Here is a 14,889-nt window from a genome sequence, read left to right on the forward strand (position 1 = left end):
AAGAAAGAAAGAAAGAAAGAAAGAAAGAAAGAAAGAAAGAAAGAAAGAAAGAAAGAAAGAAAGGAAGGAAGGAAGAAAGAAAGAAAGAAGGAAAGAAAGGAAAAGAAAGAAAGAAAGAAAGTTAATGAAAAACACTTCTCTCAGGAAAAAGATGTTTATCTGTTTTCAAAACCCTCCTCTAGCATGTTTTTTTAGAGAAGCAGTTTCTCCTTCATTGTTTAAATGTCACTTTTACCTTGAAGGGATATGTTAAATGTGTTCACTTAAAAAAAAAAAAATACTGCTAGGCTGCATAACAAGACAGCTACCTGTAAGAGAAAAAAATTGGCAAATTGGGAATGCTTGTCTTTTTTTTTATAAAAGAAAAATTCATTACTCATTTTTCTTTTAATAACTGCCACAAGATAATCAGTGCCCTCCTGGGTGGTACAAAAGATTTTCATGGTCACTCCCTAGTTGGCCTCTTGTTAGATCTGGCTAGATCATCATTATTTTTACCTAGTAATGTGACTGGTGGAGAGCTCATGCTAGGAATCAATGTAATAGAAGCCATTTCCTGGTTAGCTTTTGCTGTTTTGCAGGTCCCTTTTTAAGTTACCTCTCTATTTTGTAAGGATTAATTTAGTTAAAATCAGTTACTTTAAGCTGTAAGTCCTCTTAACCCAGTATAGGAAAACTATAGGACCTTACAAAGAAGGGCACCACTGCCAACCCCTGTGTGTTATAGAATTCCCATGGGGGCCATCTTCAGTTGTCCTGACATATCTGACCACTGAACCCAGATGGCTACAAATGAGAAAGTGAGACTGATGACTTTGCACAGCTCTCCCTCACTTATAAGCCATGGTGTCACCTTCCTGATATCATGGTCCTCTTAGAGAACAAAGAACAAACAACTACATAAAATTCCCATTCTTCTTCAGGGACTTTGCACACTATGGTGACATGACATTTAGATGGAGTGAGGGAATCAGTACCAGTGCACATATTAAACATTATATAATTATATAATATTAATTAGTAATAATTGATACATAATATTAATTAGTAGTGATTAATATATAATATTAATTAGTAAATGCTCATTTATTTTTGAAATAAAAATAAAAAGAAGTTCTAATTTTTTCCCTGTGCCCCAATGGATCACCTATGAATGGCATGTACCAAGTCTTAGAAAACCAGTCTTATAGAATACTAGATTGAACGTTTTTTAAAACTTCTGTTCAACACCTTGATTATCTTAGAAGTAAGTAATACTGGTAAAGTAAGTAAAACTCTGAGAAATATACTCAAACTAGAAGTAAATTAAACCACCCTCTCTCTACCTAGGGTCATTAAGTACCATAACCCTGCCATTATATCCTTTCCTCCCATGTCCTGCTGCTTGATTAAATTAGGGAGTGAGACAAGAACTCTCAGCTCCCTACAGGTTGTAGCCCAACTATCAGATCACAAGCTCCTCGAGGGCGGAAATGCTACATAGTTATCACTTCCACATTGCGACTTTCCCCATCACAGTTTTCATATATCATGGGTCAGCATAAGAAATTAAATGGGATTTTGGGGGGAGTTCTGCAGAAACTGAAGATGACACATGAAGGTCAGCAGATGATACAGAGTCTCTGACCAAATACTTAACCCAAATTTTACAATAAGCTACTGTAAACACCACATAAAAGAAAAAGAAAGAAAAAAGCAGACATTTTTCTGGTATGAAGGGAGGGCCAAAAAATTTTACATGAATTTTCCAGATCATAGGGGCACCACACCCTAACTACCATGATATGGAAGGGAGAACTATAGTACAGAGATTTGCACAAAGTAGGTCCTTAGTAAACACTTGTTAAATTGAACTGCCTGCTTATGAAAGGAGTTTGGTAGAACATTGGTGACACTTGCCTTCAATATTTACTAGCTGTGTAGCCGTGGGCATGCCATTTAACCTCTCTGAATCTGTTTCTATATCAGTAAAATGAGAATAATAATAGCAGTAGCATCTAATTTAAAGGGATTTTGTGAGGACCAAATGATATATGTGTAAAATGCTATTTAAACTGCCAGCATTTATTAAACTCAGAAAAGAAATAAAGGAAATAGGATATTCTTCTCTGTCTTTCTCTACCATTATTTTCCCTAATCCTGGTTCTCATGAGTGTTGCAAAAGGTCTGTGTCCTTCTCTACAGGGACCCTCAGTGGCCACTTCCTCATCTGATGCTGATGGGGCAAAGTAGGATCAGAAGGAGCGGTCCCTGTGGTTTCCATATCCCAGTTGTTGGGCTCCCATGTTTAAAGGAGAAAATTTTCTAACTTGCAGAGCAGGGACTCAACCCAGACTCTCTTCTGCTGACCTTGGGAACCCTAGAAAGAGAGGCTTCCTTTGACTCTTCCATAATCCACAGGCAGAGGAAACCATTATATTACAAACACATACACACCTGCACAAATTTGGCTAAATGTCAACACATGCCACAGAACACAAATGTTTCCCAAAAGCTTCTCCACGTTTACAATAGTAAATGAACTGAGCATTTCAACAGACCTTATTAAGTGCTTCCTGGACTGTAGCTTCACTCTCATTGTCCAGGGCAGAGGTGGCCATGTCCAAAAGCAGGATCTTGGGGTTCCGGATCAGTGCCCGTGCAATAGCAATCCTTTGTTTCTGGCCTCCGCTCATCTGGCCTCCACCTGAACCAACAAGGGTATCAAATTTCTAAGACAAAAGACAATAGTTAAAATGAGAGGTAGCCGTTAGTACATGACAATGGTTCGATATATCCATTCTTTAATGCTACCATCCTTTAACTTTAACTCTCCCAGCTCCAACTCCCCTAGGGGAAAACATTTCCTCCTTTCAGAAAAACAGGTTATGGTCTAATCGATATTTGGGGACATGTGTGAGGTAAAGAAATTGATTCATGCTTTCATTCCCAAGCTCGCCAGGCTATACAAACACTCTTCACTTAGACCAATATAAAATAAAACTCTGCAGTGAAAGAAAAAATTGATCAGGGTCCTGAAAAATCACCTTAGAAGACTGACACAAATCAGATTTTAGTCTTTTCTCTCTAGGTAGACAACTCAGTAAAACACAATTCTCACAATTGTCTTTCAGCTATGAGAGAAAAAGTGATTCACCACATTATCTCTTTCATCATGATAAAATGGATTATACTATATAACTACGCTATATTATATAGTTATAGCAAATAATTATATCCCTCCCTGAAAGCAGGGACATTTTTTTCCTTTGATTTTGTCAGTGTATTCCTGCTGCCCAGCACAGCACCTGTTAGTTAGTACTTAGCATATAGAGGACAGATAAACGAAGGATCTGGAGTCAGGAAGACCTGTGTTCAAATCCACCTTCAGATACTTATTAGTTAGTGTGACCCTGGGCAAGTCACTGTAGATGGGCAAGTCTATTTGCCTCAATTTCCCCATCTGTAGATGGGAATATTTGCTTCCCAGGGTTGTTGTGAACATCAAATGAGATTTATTAAATGCTCTGCAAATATTAAAGTGTTATATTAATGCTATCTATTATTTTTATTATTAATTTGCTTAGAAAATTCTTGTTAACTTAAGTTGAATGAATTTGTCTGCCTAAATACACTAGAGACTACAAATGGTCAGAGCATTAGCCAGACTTTAATCTTATATAAGAAAATGAAAATATGCAATACCATAAATGGACTTGAAAAATGATTACTATTCATCACACCTTTTTCTACATGAGGGTAGAAAAACGCAAGTGTAAGGTTATAGCAACTGCTCTGTGAATTAAGATATCAGTGACTGGAAACTTCCTCTACCTATTTTAAAATCAATAAAATTATTTTAAATGTGAGCATTCCTTTAAAAAAAAAAGACAGATGTGGAAGGGAAGATGTCTTGAAGTTATGGGTTATAATATATGATTAACCGTGATGGCCAGACCTGTAATTAGTGATTTTTTGGGGCTGAGGACAAGCAATCCAAACCATGCCTGGGGCAAGGAACATAAAATCCCTAAATCAATTATTTAAGACAAAATCAGTTGATTGGGTGAGACCTCCTGACATTGCTCCTTGGGAGAGGAGACCTTAGAAAACTAGAGAGCTACCACAGGAGTAGAGGGAGGAGCAGGTAGGGACAAAGCTAGGAAGGGGCTCAACTATAGTGAAGGAATCATCTGATAGTTCCTATTTTAACTGATTATTTTGTTGAATAGGAACTAAGCTAGTGGTTTTACTAAAGGACTGGAAATTCTATCAACATCCCCTAAATTTCTGAGACAAAGGTGTGATTGACATATCTTTGTTATAGTTTAAAGACAATTTTCCAAGCTTCGAATAAGTGAACTACAAAAAGAATTGTTAGACCTTAAAGCACCATTATACCAGTTATTTTCAAATAACCAATGGCACTCTCGGGAATCTCCATTTTGTCTAGTAACCAAAGTCAGAGACATGTTTAAAGGTATAGGAATAAAATCATTTAAGTTTGGAGAAAAGAAAGTTTTTCAGGGTATATTGGAAAATAAGTAAATTTGCGACCTGTTTTTTGTGTTGTTTTTTTTTAAAGCAATTGGGGTTAAGTAACTTGCTCAAGGTTACACAGCCAGGTGTTTCTGGGTGGGTGTCTGAGCCCGGGATTCGATCTCCAGGTCTTCTCAACACTGGAGCCGGTGCTCTTACTCGCTGTGCTACCTGGCTGCCCCCATGTGACCTGGTTTTAAGAGTGACTTTGATACTAATTAGGTGGGTGACTTTTGGTAATTCACCTTACCTCTAGGAACCTGAATTTTCTTGCCTTTAAAATGAGGGAGTTGGATTAAATGACCTCTAAATCCTTGTAGTATGTTAAAAATTCATTCGTTCATTAAATAAACATTTATTAAAGAGTTAATATATGCAAAGCACTGGGGAACAAAGACATAAATAAAACAGTCATTGCCCTCAAGGAGCTTACATTCTACCAGGAGGATTTATGAATTAATAAATCCTTTTTATTTTAAATTTATTAAATTTTATTTTAAATGTATTAATTCATAAATCCAAAAATATTCTTCACTCTTTCCTAAATTATACTAGAACCATAACACAGCAATGCCAAATGATTTCTCTGCTAAGGAGAGAAAACTGTGAATGGAGCTATGTACTCCCATGTGGGTTTGAAGGACCACTATTAGAGCAATGAGGAAGTTTGAAGTTTTAAAAAAACTTTTACTTGCTGTTCCTCACACTCAATATTCCGTCTCCCAATTCCATGTCCTTCCACTGGCCGACGCTCAAGCCTGGAATGCTCTCTATTCTTACCTTAGTCTTTTGGCTTCCTTGGCTTCCATCAGGTCTTTGCTCAAATCCCACCTTTTTAATGGGAGAACTTTCCCAGTCCCCCTTGACACTTGTGCCTTCTCTCTGAAATTATCTCCCATTTTCTTTTTATTTCTATTGTATAGACATAGTTCATGTTTGTTGCCTTTCCCATTTGCCTGGGACTCTTTGAAGGCATGGACTATTTTGCCTTTCTTTGAATCCCAGGGCTTAGCACAGTTCTGGAACATCAAAAATGCTTAATAAATGCCTATTGTCTCGTCTTACTGATTTTCATTAGCAATTTTCTTCCGTGTTATTGCTTATTCCACGTTATTATTGGTAATTTATGTTAAGATATAGATGGGCATTCAAGGCTGAAATGGAAAGAAAAAATGGTTACTATTCACTAAGTTTAGTTGAAGTAGATGTGAGACAGAGAGTACCAGTGGCAAATTCATGATGAAGTTGTAGATGTTGGCTTCTTTGGTAGCTTTGATGATGTCTTCCATGGTTGCATCTTCTCTGCCATAGCGAATGTTCTCTGCAATTGTGGTGGAGAACAGCACTGGCTCTTGTTCAACAATCCCAATATTGGATCGGAGCCATTGAATATTAAGGGAGCGAATATCATGTCCATCTAGGGTCACCTGCAGAATACAAAAACACAGTCACCATTGAGATCTCCACCAGTGATGTGAATCTGAACATTTGATCACAACTTGTCAGAAATATACAAGGGGGCTCAATGATTACCAATGAAAACACTTTGTAAACTGTAAAGCACTTTGCAACTGTTCCAGTGTTGATATACGGAACAGGACCCCTTTGCAGATAGTGAGTTCTTCATCACTGGAGACCTTCCATGGGAGGTTAGATGACCACAGTTGAATATACTGTAGAAGGAATTCAAGAGTTCCAGCAGAGGTTAAGTTCCCTTGTAATCAATCAAATTATTCTGATTCAATACAATCAAATCATTCTAAGATTTGATATGATGTATCTGTCACTAAGGTGATTTTAGCTCTAGCTTCAATTTAATAAATAGTGAGTACCTGCTAAGTACAAGACTCTTCAGAAGAGTTTGTTTCAAAACATGGACAGTGTAATCACTATCTGATTCAACACATTTATTCTGGTGTTGGACAAGTCTTTTTTTTTTTTGTATTTTCTTCTATCAGAGCAAAGAAAAAAATCTAAACTTGTTCTGGCAAAGCAAGTGAAATGGCTGTGAATCATGTCAGTCAGTAAAGAATTACAAAGATTCCGAAAGAATTAAAAGTAATTATCATGCAGAGGACAGTACAGAAGGGCACAGTGGGTGTGACCCTGTAGCAACATAGAAAAAAAAAGGAACCTTTAAGAGCTAGAGTAAAGCACGTGAACAGGAAAATGTTAAGACTATAAGTCAAGTTGTCCTGGCCACATAGCAATAGCAATGGATAACATATAGATAGCCCAAGTGCTCCCCTGGTATTTTTACAGTATCAGGAGAAACTGAGGAAGGCCTCTAACACTTTGGGCAGTTACCCTGTGATGAGCTTATGGGGATACAAGAGGAGAGAGGCACATGACAGGGGCTGGCATGGATGAGTTGTGATCTTCTTGGAAGGAATACTCACATTGCTGAGAACATAGCTACACTTGAAGAGCTAGGGATTTTGAATGTCTATTATCCATAAACTAATACCCATGTTGTTGCTCATCCTTCATTTTCAAAGAGGATCAATGACGTCATGGGGTGATGTCTTGACTTGTGCGGGAATTGGGTTTAAGTGAAGAAGCATTGCACAGTCATCATCCTCATTCTCTCTTCCAGAGTCATGAAAATCCAGTGACAGGGCAAAAGTCAAGACACCTGGCAATGACTCAGGATGCAGTGGATGGATGACCTTGGTGTTTTTGATGTCTGACCAAACTCTCAGTGATCTACAGTACCTGCTTCAGCCACCTTCATGGCCAGTGGAACAAATTCTCATCCATCATTCAAGTGGAGAAAGTCTTCCCATGCTTGGGGTAGACATCTGCCTAATTCATCGATCACTTGGAGGACTTTCAGTTACCCTCAAACTGGTTGAGACATCAACTGAGATGGTATGACTGGGGTGTGGCTTTTGTCCAGGCTACAGAGTTGGGTGACAGGTGGACACCAAAGGTGGATGAGCAGCCCTGAAAAGGGCTTGACAGCCCTTATACCTGAGGTGCTAGTCCTCTCCAAACACCCCAATCCCATTGGTAAAAGTAGTCAAAATGTGAATGTCAAAAGCCACAGTCCTTGTAAGTAACTATCACCATACTGGGGCATGAATTCCATAGTAAATTTTACTTTTTGACAGTACATTCAAAGACACATTACTATTGTACACCAGTGTAATCTGAAAATGGGGCACTGAGTTAAAGGACTATCTACAAAAAATGGTGCTGACTTTGTGTCCTGTAAAATGTGGGTGCTATTCAGACAAGAGGAATGAGAGCCTTGAAGTGTATGAGAGAGACATCAGGCCTGTGAAAAATGAGAAGTCACTTTTGTTGCTGACTTCTTTTCTATTCATCAAAATAATGTAGTTCTCCAGAGCGTGACAGCACAAGGAATTTCAGAGGAACCATCAATAATATGTGTTCAAATGTGCTTGTCACCCAGAATCAGAGAGGACTGTGCCTGCCAACATGACTTTCCGCTTCTAGCCAGGCTTTCAGCCAGTTAGGCTGGAGAGTGTCCAGAGCAGGGCCTTAAATTGATGCCAAATGGGGATCAGTTGAATGGATTGGGGAAAGTAAGACTGGAGTAAAGAAGTCTTAGAGATGGACATGATAGTTATCTTCTGGGCATTGGAAGGCCAGGCATGGGGAAGAGAGATTATTGTCCTGCTTAGTCCCAGGTTGCCAAATTAGGAGCAATAATGAGTAGAAAGTGACAAAGAGGCTGACTTAAGCTTGATGTAAAGGAAACTTTCTGACATAGTTCTCCAAAAAGGGAATAGGCTGCCTCTGGAGATGGTGGCTTCCCATCTCCAGAGATCTTCAAGCTGTCTCGGTAAACAGTTGTAAATAGGATTCTTGTTCAGGTGTGATCTGTTCACTGAGAGTATTTCTAACTGTGAAAATCTACAGTCCTGTAATTCTGTGACATATTTAAGGCTAAATTTGGGGAATTGCATAAACTTTGGGGGAAGATACCCACTACTAATAATTAAAAATCATCCCCAATCTGTAACTGAATCTTTCATTTAAAATCTATATTAACTTCTTGTTCAGTCGTTTCAGTCCTGGCCAATTCTTCATGACTCAATTTTGGGGTTGTCTTGACAAAAATACTGGAGTGGTTTTCCATTTCCTCCTCCAGCTCATTTTGCAAATAAGGAAATGGAAGTTAACAGAGTGAAGTGACTTGCCCAGGGTCACACAGCTAGTAAATGTCTGAGGCTGGTCTTTATGACTCCAGTCCAGGCACTCTTCCACTGTGAGTTGCCCATGTATAAACTTAAATGGCTTTTTTGGGGTCACTCAACCTGTGATTTATTTCATTGGTATTAGGAGTTTCCCCTGATATTAAGAAAATACCCTCTCCCAAAGCAGATCACAAACTATTTTGCAATTTATAACCATAGAGATTTGAATTGGGTACTGCAAAGCCCAAGACTTCCTTGGTGTTACACATTCAGTTTGTCAGAGGGAAAGACCTGAACCTAGGTCTTCCTCAGTGAAAAAACAGCTGTCTATCTGCTACTTCGTGCTGCCTCTAACTCTGAGAAACTTAGGTTTTAATGTTTTTGCCACATACATTTTGAGCCTCTGTGATTCAGGCAAACAATTTATGCAAAAACAAACAAAAAAGACTGACGACAAAAATGTCAAGGAAGCTTAGGCTCAGAATGAAAGGTAAAAGTTTCAAGCCTTGTCTACATGGGTAACTGGTTGGATCATTTTGACTGAATTGACCATCAAATAAACTTGTCCAAGTTCAATCCAAAAAATTAATCAAATGTTCCAACTCAGCAATTTAATCAAAATGCTTGAATAAGGGGTAAGTGTAGACACAATCTCAGTGTAAACTAGAACTATTGTGGTCAAAGCACTCAAGTTCAACTTCCACACACAGAAGACATTTTCTGAAGAAACTTACCATGCCTTCACTGGGATCATAGAATCTTTGAATCAGTTGTATTGCTGTGCTTTTTCCAGCCCCACTGGGTCCTACAAAAGCGGTTGTCTCTCCAGATTTTATTACCATACTAAGGTTATCTAAAATCTGAAAAAATTTAAAAAAATATAACTCATCTTTACAACCAAAATCACATGAAGACAAAGGGATGCTTAAGTCAATATATTCACTCTTGCTCACACACACACACACACACACTGGATTGAGCCAGTGTTCCCATTTGGATTTAATCTAATTGATTATTTAGCTAAAGGCTGCTATTAGTGCATAAAGATATTTATTTAGATCAGCGGAGTATTAAGTTATGTTGTTATTTCTGGTGCTTGTAATTAATTTTAAAAAAAGGAATTCTGTTCTATCAAAGCCTCAAAATGAGACAGAGTTGGGTTTTTTTTTAAGTAAACAAAACATTAAGAAGGCAAATTATCATAGAAATACAATCTCTTGGGGCAGCCAGGTAGCACAGTGAGTAAGAGCACAGGCTCCAGTGTTGAGAAGACCTGGAGATCGTATCCTGGGCTCAGACACTTAGCACCCACCCAGAAACACCTGGCCGTGTAACCTTGAGCAAGTTACTTAACCCCAATTGCTTAGGGGCTGCTAGGTGGCTCAGTGAGTAAGAGCACCGGCTCCAGTGTTGGAACGACCTGGAGATCGAATCCTGGGCTCAGACACTCAGCACCACACCCGGAAATAATAACTGGCCGTGTAACCTTGAGCCTTGAGCAAGTTACTTAACCCTGATTGCTTAAAAAAAAGAAATGCAATCTCTTAATTTGCAGGTTGACAGTAGATAATAGGGAATTCATGTACTTTAGGGATGATACATACATTATATAACATTTGAAGATTAGATTCTGGTTAACGTCTACATTAAAGAGCAAAATCATAATCACATTTATGTTAAACCAATAATTTAAATTTAGGGGGAGAAAATGAAAGAAAAAAAGTTGATTATAGCCTTCAATAAGTGAAAATGTTTGGGGATTTCAAAATACGGTTAAATTTTACCAATATTTCATTTCATGTCAGAGAAATTATCCTAGCTAATATATATAGAAATATATACATATGTAAACATACATATATACACACATACACATATACAGATACATATATGTACATATATATGTAAATATTCTTCTTCTAATAACTTTAGTCAAAGAAGAAGATCTAGTTTAGAAAACTAAGCAATTGGCCTTGGGGATAGAAGTCTAAATAGAAATATAATTACTGAATTCCCATTCAAAGGTATTTATTGACAAACCAAAATGAGGTTAGTTTTTCACGACAGTTATCTAATTTTTAATCATTATTTATATGTACCACCATTTACATACAAGATTAAAACAAATCTTTTAGCTTTTCATATTATCAATTCTAAGAATACCATGTAAATTACTGACTCTGGTGGCGGTTGCATATGTTTCTAGGTAGCCCATATAAACTATGCTTATTTCTATACTTCTATCTCTATCTATAGTGATAATTTTCTTTATTATCTTCCCCAATACCTAGTCCAATTTTTGGTACACAGTAGGCGTTAAATACCCGCATGCATGTCAGGTCATGCCAATTAAAGAGAATTTAATATAGGGATAAGAGGAGAACAGCTAGAGTTCCACTAGTAACAAAGAAAGATCCAGTTTAGCTGGTATGGCTTGAAAGGACTGATTTCCTTGAAGGGTCATTGCCTTAAAGACTTTTGCTGTGTAAGGTCAGGGAAACTCTCATTAGAGGGTGCTGGACCATCCCTATATCTGTGTTATGGGAGTGTAGTAACTCAGTGACACATGCCCATCACTAGAATTTCTGACCTGGAAGCTCTTGTGAACCTGCCCTACCAGTCAAAAAGCAAGTAGAGGGAGCAGATTCATCTCTTTGCCACCTCACACACCCAACAGTTCAGTATAATGGCACTTCCCAGGGAAGTTGAGAGATGAAGCTTTTCTCTTGCATTGTCTCATGAGCCTATAGAATGATATGACCTATGTGACTAGTTTCAGCAACATCCCCATGGATTTGACTGATCCCAAAGTACTGGCAATCAGTGTTCTACCCAAGGCATGTACACAGAATGGAGAACACCAAAGAATGTTGTGAGTAACCAGAAAGAACAATTATACAATCCTTAAGATTATTTTCAGAAAGTTGCTAATAAATCGCCCCACTTCCAGAAACAATCAGATTTTAAGGGAACCAACCTTACCATAGCATCTTGGAAATTATTAATCAAATGAGAAGATTGTAGTATGTTAATAAACAATATTTGTCATCAGAGGATAATTACCTTAACCTCAGGCCTGGAAGGATAATGGAAGGTCACATTGTGGAACTGAATTTCTCCCCTCACTCTATCCAGCTTGTAACCATCTTCTGACAAACAGTCAATGATTGGTTTCTGAAGCAGAATGGACAGGATTAAATGATCAAAAAAGAGGAACTTTGGTGTTTATCCCAAGCCTCAAACTGACTTGGATTACTATTTGGAAAAACCCTCTGTCCAGCAGTCTTTCAAACACCCTCATCTATCTTTGGATCTGAACTCATCTCTATTTTGGCTCAGCTACATTATGTCCCTAAGAAAGTCCACTTGGATGGCATTACCAAGTTCCTTCCTGAATAAACACACAAGCTGGATAACCTACCAACTGCTTTCATTTTAATTTCTTGATATTTCCTGATATCAACTACTGATGGTGATGTAGCAGAAAACTACTGTAGTTCATGTTGAAACATAATTTCTTTCATTTGATTTTTTCTTGCTTTCTTTTGAAACATGGCTAATATGAAAATGTTTTGTATGGCTTCACGTATATAATAGGTATCATATTTCTTGCCTTTTCAATGGATGGGTGAAGGGCTGGAGAAAGGGAAAGAATTTGGAATTGAAAATCTTTTAAATTAATGTTAAAAATAAGATTAATTTTTTTGGAGGGGGGGAAGGCAGGGCAATTGGGGTTAAGTGACTTGCCCAAGGTCACATAACTAGTAAGTGTTAAGTATCTGAGGCTGGATTTGAACTCAGGTTCTCCTGACTCCAGGGCTAGTGCTCTATTCACTAGCCACCTCCAGATTGGTTTTTTTTTTTTTTAAGAAAAAGAAAAATACCAAAGTTCTCTGTCTAAACTAAGCTGAACTTCAGTGTTCTCAACTAAATGCTAGCAAGGGTTGGTAGATGATGTTGTTAAGAGTCTCTTTTTTCTTCAATGTGAAGATGCCAATACTTGAAGACGGCATAGTGGAGAAAATGCTGGTTTTAGTGTCGAGGGGATCTAAATTTGAATCCTGCCTCAGACATTAATTCTGTGACCCTGACTGAGTCAATCATTTGAGCAACAATTAAGATAATAGTTGCTACCCTACTGCTTACAAATATGCCGATATCTCCCAAATCATCAAAAAAAAAAAGACAAAACCAAAAATCCTTGCTTGATTTCTGCTAGCTGTTGTGCATATCTCTTGTCTCTTTGGGGCCTAAACTCCTTGAGAAGGTCCTCCTTCTCTACCTGCACTTCCTCTCCTCTCACTCTCTTTTTAACTCCCTGAAGTCTGGCTTTCAACCCCATCATTCAATTAAAATGGTTCCCTCCAAAGTTACCAAAAATCACTTAATCACAGATCTAATGACATTTTCTCAATCCTTATCCATCTTGCTCTCTCTGCAGCCTTTGATGCTGTTGATTATCCTTTTTACCTTGATAGTTTTGTCTTGTTCTGGCCTGTCTGAACACTTCCTAACCTTTGCTGGGTCTTCACCTAGTACACTCCCACTAATAGAAAACATTTCCCAACACTGTCCCAGGCATGCTTCTGTTTTTCTTATATGTTATTTCAATTAGTGTTCTCATCACCTCCCATAGATTCAATTATCAGCTCTATGCAGATGATTCCTGGATCTCCTTATTCACCCCTAACGTACTTCATGACTTCCAGTCTTGGTCTTCAGCTGTCTATTGGATATATCAAGATGGATGTGTCATAGACATCTTAAATTCAATATGTCCCAAACTGTACTAGGTTCTAAGCTTCCTTTAAGTCCCAGTTAAAATCTCATCCCTATAAGAAGCATTTCCCAGTTCCCCTTAATGCTAGTGCCTTCCCTCCATTGATTATATCTAATTTATCCTGTATATAATCTTGTTTGTACGTAGTTGTTTTCACGTCATCTCCCCCATTAGACCATGTATTCTGAAAGCTGGGATTATTTTGTTGTTTTCATTTTTATTTTCTTCATATACCCAGAAAATAGTGCCTCACACATAGCAGATATTTAATAAATGCTTTTTGATTGACTGACACTAGCTATATAAGTATAAATAAGTCACATAGCCTCTTCTGGCCTCAGTCTCTCTAACTGTAAAATGGGAATGATGGTTTCTCCTACAGGATCAAATGAGATAACATATAAAGCTTTTTTGCCAACGTTAAAAGGGTTGTATAAATATTGGTTACTGCTGTATTTGTTTTAAGACAATTGAATGGACTGTAAGTTGGTTAATACATACCCGGTCTATTACATCAAAGATACTAGCAGCCGCAGCTCTCCCTGTGGCAAAAATTTCCAGACAAGGTGATGCCTGACCAAGGTTTAAAGCTCCTACCAAGACACCAAAGAAAACCTGAAATGTGAAAGACATATTACAATAATTATCCATCAATTTATATAAACTTGGGCTTTTCACAGTTTTGAAAAATCCTTAAGATCATTCTAACAGTTACTAAAGATTATAAGACTGCTGGTGATACACAGCCCTGGCAGTCTGAAAGATGCATGCTAGCTTCTAGGAAACTAGAAGAGCATGTCCTATTCTTCCTTTTAATTTCCAGTGTTTAAAGTGCCAGTAGGTAGAGAGATGTTCAAAAAGCAATTGGAGAGGAAAGACTGAATGTAGGGAGCATAGCAGCCTCTTGCCTAATGGTGATCATTGAACCCATGGGAGCAAATGAAATCACCAGGGAAGATACTACAGAGAGGAGAGAAGGGGGATGAGGAAAGAACCTTGAACCAAAGCCATACTTAGAGATGGGGAAAAGATGATGAGCCATGGAGGGAAACAAAGAAGGAACAGTCAAATAGGCAGGAGAAGAACCAGAAAGCAAAGGGAAGAGAGATTATCTAGGAGTGGATGGTCTGTAATTTGTAAGTGTCAGAGAATTCAAGGATAAATACTGAGGAAAATCAGTGGATTTGCCAATTAAGAGCTTTAATGACTTTTAATGGAGAATTTCAATAGTCAGAAGCCAGATTTCCAAGGTCCAAGTTATGAACAGATAGAGTGGTAGGAGGAAAAATCAGTATAAACTATTCTTTCTAAACAATTAAGTGTGAAGGGAGGGAGAGATATATGATGACAGCTTGAGAGGGTGGCAAATTCAAGGTAAGCATTTTTTTTTTTCAAAGATAAGAGAGAACTCAGCATGTTTTGACT

The 14,889-nt window shown here is 37.9% G+C and overlaps 1 protein-coding gene across 1 annotated transcript in view; it reads right to left on the minus strand.

Annotated features, from left to right (window-relative positions):
* The window catches only part of ABCB11 (ATP binding cassette subfamily B member 11), a 100,368-nt gene that overhangs the window by 53,779 nt on the left and 31,700 nt on the right, over window positions 1-14,889 (minus strand). Inside the window, exons 8-12 of the mRNA XM_069080192.1 lie at window positions 13,966-14,079; window positions 11,748-11,858; window positions 9,419-9,544; window positions 5,742-5,945; window positions 2,541-2,711 (exon numbers count right to left, since the gene is read on the minus strand). Of these exons, the coding sequence (XP_068936293.1) occupies window positions 2,541-2,711; window positions 5,742-5,945; window positions 9,419-9,544; window positions 11,748-11,858; window positions 13,966-14,079 (726 nt within the window). The remainder of the gene's footprint in view (window positions 1-2,540; window positions 2,712-5,741; window positions 5,946-9,418; window positions 9,545-11,747; window positions 11,859-13,965; window positions 14,080-14,889) is intronic.

The sequence above is a fragment of the Petaurus breviceps genome, unplaced genomic scaffold (genome assembly GCF_028583685.1).
Source record: "Petaurus breviceps papuanus isolate PSGF00001 unplaced genomic scaffold, PetGlider_PUasm1.0 91133, whole genome shotgun sequence".
NCBI classification, from domain to species: Eukaryota; Metazoa; Chordata; class Mammalia; order Diprotodontia; family Petauridae; genus Petaurus; species Petaurus breviceps.